This window comes from Bison bison, unplaced genomic scaffold, assembly GCF_000754665.1.
Source record: "Bison bison bison isolate TAMUID 2011002044 unplaced genomic scaffold, Bison_UMD1.0 scf7180017864473, whole genome shotgun sequence".
Lineage (NCBI taxonomy): Eukaryota > Metazoa > Chordata > Mammalia > Artiodactyla > Bovidae > Bison > Bison bison.
Genome location: NW_011495034.1, coordinates 9765231 through 9771946, shown reverse-complemented (window position 1 = coordinate 9771946; position 6716 = coordinate 9765231). Strand labels below are relative to the sequence as shown.

Sequence of the window (6716 nt, the reverse complement as noted above, 5' to 3'; positions counted from 1 at the left end):
TGAAAAATAGTCTGGAGATAAACCATTTTTGGTTGAAAAGAAAAAAGGCTTTAGAATGGTTTTAATGGTTGATTTACATTTAAATATAAGCAAGGAATACAAAATGACCTTTACTTATAATTTTAAAAACCTGTTGAAATTGCCAACTGAAAAATCAGTATTTTTGTGTCTTATCTTTCACCTATTAGATGTGATGGTTATAAGAAAAGAGACCCTAGCATATTGTATTAATCTCAATGGAGCAGAGCCTTCTATTTAAATAAAACAAAACACTATGTTGGTCATTTAAAATAATTTACAAATATATTCTCTTTAATGTTCTTAAGTTCATTACAAATCAAATCAAATCTATCACTAAGGAAACCACATAAAAAATGAGTGTTAAATGCATATCAGTATGAAATAATCAATCTATCTTTTAAATGAACCATGTTGAGACTACATTTCACGTGAAAAATTATAAATTGATACAGGTGTCAAAAGCAATTCCTAGAAAAACAATTATGCCTGACAAAAATAATTTTCCTACCACTTGCCATGATAAATATGATTTGTTCCTCTATATGTAAAATAAGCAGTTATGGTTTTGCCTATTTTCTTTTATATGTACAGACAAAAACGAAGAAAGCAACTCTCTTGTCTCCATGGACTCTCTTTGGATGGTAGCTATTTACAGTAATGCTGCTATTTCCAAGCTCATTGAAAAAAATATATTAATCATCCTGGGAAGAAGGAAATGTAGGTTAAGGTTAACTCTTAAACATAAAGAACTATAAGTAAGCTGGATTTGATTATAAAACAACCTTGTGTTAGTTGCTCAGTCATGTCCAACTCTTTGCAATCTGAAGGACTGTAGCCTGCCAGGCTCCTCTGCCCATGGAATTCTCCAGGCAAGAGTACTGTAATGGGTTGCCATTCCCGTCTCTAGGGGATCTTCCCAACCCAGGGACCAAACCTAGGTCTTCTGCATTGCAGCCAGATTTTTTACTGTTTGAGCCACCAGGGAAAGCCAAAACAACCTTACACAACAACAAACTTACAAAAATGAATTCACTTCAATTGAGCTAATACCTACTTGAATATATTATTATATTCAAAAACTCTCAGTACTGATCTATAATAGTGTGTTTTCACAAAGCATATGTTGTTCTGGACACAGAAAATAATCAAATCCTTGTTTCCTTTAAAAATAAACATAAAAATCAATTGTGTGTTCCATGATCTATGTGCTTTGCACTCTCATGTTCCGCATGTCTCTCAGCAACACTGGTCGGTAGTTTTGTTCCAAAATTTCCATGTATTCAAAGTAATCACTCACTCGAAACCCATGCAGTGCTTCTTCCTGTCAAAAGATATATAGAGATGTTCATTTGCTTGGGTAAAGACACACAGTTCTAAGTTAATGGGTTTAAAACAGTTGATATATCATTTTTCTCAGCTATAGATGGGGGTTTTATGTTGGTAGTAAATGCTTTTTATTTAGTAAGCTATATATATATATATATAAAATAGCAAAAAATCATGTCCCTGTGATAACTGGGTTGTCTGTTTTCACAACCAAAACTGCTTTATAGCTAACAACAACAACAACAAAAAACAAACACTTAGATAATGAAACCTTCCTAATGTTTTAGATATAATAGTTCCAATTATAGAATGATTGCTTACATCTGTAATCAGTAAAGACTTTAAAGCTTATCAAAGAACACTTACAATATTACAAGGAATATCTATTCTACAGCTACATTCATAAAACTTCCAGCAGTCTGCAATTCATAATGTTGGTATTATGCATATCTATACTAATTTGTAATTTAATGGCTAGTGTCCCAAATGTGGCACTCAAGAATGAAAAATAACAAAGCATCCATTTAGAATCGTATACACTTTTAGGAAATTTTAGGACTATTTATTTTAGTATCTCCAAATACTAGCTGTGGAATGCCAACCTTTCAAAGTAACAACAACATTCTGCAAAAGAAACTTGATCCTTGATTCAGTGTAACATGTTAGAAATTTTGGATGTTATAAAAAATTTTGACAATTCATGCCTTTCTGGAGATAACAGCTTAAAGGTAAAATCTACTAATAAATACAAAATTCAAAAAAATTCAAAAGAATCAAAGATAATATATTATCATATACCAAATACAGTGTTTAGAGACAAATCAGTTTGTAGATGAGAGACATAAATGTAGGGTACTAGGAAAACATCACAAATTCTCAGTAAGAATGGACGTTTTTTGGGACTTCCCTGGTGGTCCAGTTATTAAGACTCCATGCTTCCAATGCAAGGGTTAAGGGTTTGATCCCTGGTTGGGGAACAATGATCCCAAAAGCCACATGATATAGCCAAAAAAAGAATGCACGTTTTTAAAGGCCTCAGATGTCACTAGTGATGACTAGATTAGTAATAGTTCACAGATAACTTAGGAGAAGAGTATATTACTTGTCATATATCACCGAAAATCTGGGTAATCTGAGAGAAGAGTTCATTGGTACCTTAAAAACAAGTATTCTTAGTGATCTATAAAATTGATATCATAACTAAGAAAATTAAATGATGTTAAGTTAGATGAATAAGATTATACTTTTAAGACTAAGTTAATACCTCCAAACGTAAAAATTTGAACTACTCTTAATTTTAAAATATTTGTGACATTATCCATTTCTTCATTCATTAACCTCATTCATTCCCTTATGGTATGTAAGGTTCTTGGTTATACAATGAAGACCCAAAGATGAATGAGACAGGTCTCTGTTCTAAAACATTAACAGCTAAGGTATATATCATATCTCCAGTTTTATGTATAAGCAACTGAATCAAAAGGAAGATGTTCATCTTAAGAAGAGCAGAAATACTACATCTTTGTAAATTTCTCTATCAAACATAGTTCACTTTTTTCTTTGGCGTAAAAGTAGGACTGAAGTAAGACTACTCTTGCTATTCAAGAATTCACTTTAACTGTTGTAGTCATTGAACTATTTAAATTACATGTGATTTAACATTAATCACCCCTTCACTAAAACTATACCTAAGTTGGAAAAGAATTATAGTAATGTGTTACTCTAACCAGAAGAAAAAAAAACTTAATGCCAGAAAAATTGTCTTTGTGTATATTCATGATTTTTAAAAGAATGCTTATTGTTCATTATATGTGAATTACAATAGGGAATGACTGCATTTGAAAAATAGCGCTAATAATTCTTCCTGGGCAAAAGTAAGCAAAACCTACTTTAACATCTTTTGATTATTGCTCCACTTTAGTTTAAAAATAAAAACTACCTATGGAGAACCATAGCTATTACTTGGTTTAAAAATACCTTTTTCTTAAAACATGTTTTTTGAATTGTGGTTCCCATTTTAGACATTAATATTAAAATAAAGAGAAAATACTCTGATAACTATACTGAAGAGACACCCATAAAAATGGCAAATAAGGTTATTAAGGCCTTATTTCATAAGAGAAATATAAAATATTCATTTTAAAAGAAATGTTTTTAAATTATATAGATTTAAAATTCACAGGCAATTTTAACTCTGAATAAAATTTCAGAACTTCTGAATTCCACTTTGTCTTCAAAGTGGAATATTTTCCATTTTATCCTACTGCTGCTGCTGCTGCTGCTAAGTTGCTTCAGTCACGTCTGACTCTGTGCAACGCCATAGACGGCAGCCCACCAGGCTCCCTCGTCCCTGGGATTCTCCAAGCAAGAACACTGGAGTGGGTTTCCATTTCCTTCTCCAATGCATGACATTAAAGTGAAAAGTGAAAGTGAAGTCGCTCAGTCGTATTCAACTCTTCACGACCCCATCGACTGCAGCCCACCAGGCTCCTCCATCCATGGGATTTTCCAGGCAAGAGTACTGGAGTGGGGTGTTATTGCCTTCTCCGATTTTATCCTAAATATTCTCTCATTGCCTTTTAGTGAATTACTTTTCTTTGTAATTATGACCACTTAGACTGCCAGCTAATCATTCAAGTTATAAAGGGGCCATTTCCTCAGAATACTGTTTTATTATCATTTTATTTATAGACCTGAGTATATTGGACTGTGGATAAAAATAAGAATTACCTTATTCTTTAAATAGGCAGACATATATAATTATATAAGGTAACATTATCACATTTTATACAGATAGTACTCTATTCAAGTTTTTTCTTTTTAATAAATTACTTCTGGAACAGTTTATATCTTGGTTGGGGAGTTTATTTTGAGCATATTATGTTCTCTTTTTCTATGCAGTGGATTTTCAACCAAAGTACCTTAAATGAATTGCTCTTTTCATTAATGTTGAGTTTCAAACATTGAATCATGAAAAAAGTAGTAAAAATTACCATCCTAAACCACAATGTTGTGTGTGTATTCAATGTTATACAATATGGCATATACACAGCTTCCCTCTCTCCTTTGTACACAGAATCTAGTTTCAAGTATGTATCCACTGGTTTCCTTTTACTAGTGAGAGCATTTAGTTAGAAAGTCCACTGAATTTAGGATTTTTTTTTTTTTTTTAAGTAAACAGCCTAGTCAGGGATACACTAGAAAGGGCATAGGATTTGGATTCAGACCAAAATGGGTTCAAACTCACCTGTGTTAGTTACTAGACAAATTAACCTGGGAAAGTTTACAGATTCTCTAAGCCTCATTTTTTTGTGTGTAAATATAGACAATAACAACATAAACTGTGTTTTCTGAACTCTTTACCGTGAACTAGAAAGCCTTATGTGATCTGATTCCTGCCTCATCCCTGACCGTTCGTAGTCCCTCACCTTGTTTTGGCCACAGTGGTCATCTCAACACTTTATAAGTGGGCCAAGCCCATTCTTACCTCTGAGCCCTTACATTTGCCGTCTCATTTAGAAGGATTTTGCACAGAAGTCCTTGCATTGCTTTTCTTTTTCCTTTGCTTCATTCAGTCTCTGATTACCCACTCACAGCAGCCTTCACTAGACTCTATCTACATAGCACTTATGAATCTGACTGACTCCCTTACCATGTTTGATTTCTTTATATTTAAGATCTATCAGTACCTGAGATATTATATATTCATTCACATATTGTTTATCTACTAGTAGAACTAGATGGGAAAAAAATGGCAACAGTGGCAGATTTTATTTTCTTAGTCTCCAAAATTACTGCAGACAGTGACTGCAGCCATGATTAAAAGATGCTTGATCCTAGGAAGAAAAGCTATTACAAACCTGGACAGCATATTAAAAAGCAGAGGCATCACTTTGCCAACAAAGGTCCATATAGTCAAAGGTATAGTTTTTCCAGTAGTCCTGTATGGATATGAGAGTTGGACCATAAAGAAGGCTGAGTGCCAAAGAACTGATGCTCCTGAACTGTAGTGTTGGAGAAGACTCAAGAGTTCCTTGGACGGCAAGGAGATCAAACCAGTCCATCCTAAAGGAAATCAACCCTGAATATTCATTGGAAGGACTGATGCTGAAGCTGAAGCTCCAATACTTTGAACACCTGATGTGAAGAGCTGACTCACTGGAAAAGACCCTGATGCTGGGAAAGATTGAAGGCAGGAAGGGAAGGGAATGACAGAGGATGAGATGGTTGGATGACATCAGCGACTCAATGGACAGGAGTTTGAGCAAACTTTGGGAGAGTGAAGGAGAGGGAAGCCTGATGTGCTGCAGTCCATGTGGTCACAAAGACTCAGACATGACTTCATGACTGAACAACAGTAATAAGTAAAACATTAAAGTCAATGTGGTAGGCCATTGCCTATCTTGTAACCACCACAATGCTTGGAACACAGAAGCTGGGCAAGGGTCATTGAGTGAATGAGCAATCCTTTTGCCCAGTGCCTGTCATTCAATAAGCATTCACAGTATCAACGGTGGTCATGATATTTTTGTTAAGCTACATTCTCTGAAATGACTGAGTTAGATTTTCTTGATTGCACTACAAATTTATAATGTTAAGCATGGATGGGCTCACTAAAAGGAGGATGAACAGAGATGGAGAAACAAGTCACTACTAACTTTTTTTAAAGCACTTGCTATGTACCAGATAATGTTGTAGAAGTATTTCACAGATATCATCTCATTTCTTTCCTCCACAACTCTAAGTGATAGGTATTATTTCATACTCAATTAACATATGAGAAAAATTAGGCATATGGAGGTAAGCAACATGCCCAAACTTACACAGAGTGGCAGAATTTAACTTGAGATGGGCTCAAATGATGTAAGGTGAAGGCAAAAAACATAACCACAGTTGAATAACACACTGAACATGTTGCATCTGTTCCTTCAGATGGTGGATTATTTTTAATACTATAAACACTTCTGCCTTTTAAGAGCTTACTATACAATTAGTTGTTTTTTTTTTTTTTTCTTCAGTCTGATCTCTATTTCTTATGCCAACATGTTCAAGTAACCACAGCTGCAAGTAGAAACAACAAAAAAACCCACTTGACAATTTACTGATGGGATGAAATTAATCTGATTTTTACATAATTATAAATTGATTTCTCCATAATATGCAGGATTTACTTGAAGCATTTTAATTAAGTATTTTGAGTCTTCACAGCCTAATTTCACTGGAAGGCAATCTTTTCCCAGCCTGGCATTTCAGTGATGTTTTTCCCCAGGTTGAATTCATAAACTAAAACCAAGATCACTGCCAGCCTATTAACATGCAGAAAGCAATGAAATACAGCTAGTCTGCTAAAACAGTGGGTCTTCTTAAAA

At 34.1% G+C, this 6716-nt stretch overlaps 1 protein-coding gene across 2 annotated transcripts in view; it reads right to left on the bottom strand.

The window, feature by feature from the left end:
* Positions 1–971: 971 nt before the first annotated feature.
* Positions 972–6716, bottom strand: part of TBC1D32 (TBC1 domain family, member 32) — a 206302-nt gene continuing 200557 nt past the window's right edge. For both annotated transcript variants that reach the window (XM_010861791.1, XM_010861790.1), the window contains one exon: positions 972–1342. In XM_010861791.1, coding sequence (XP_010860093.1) covers positions 1223–1342 — 120 coding nt within the window. In that variant the 3' untranslated portion in view covers positions 972–1222. The remainder of the gene's footprint in view (positions 1343–6716) is intronic.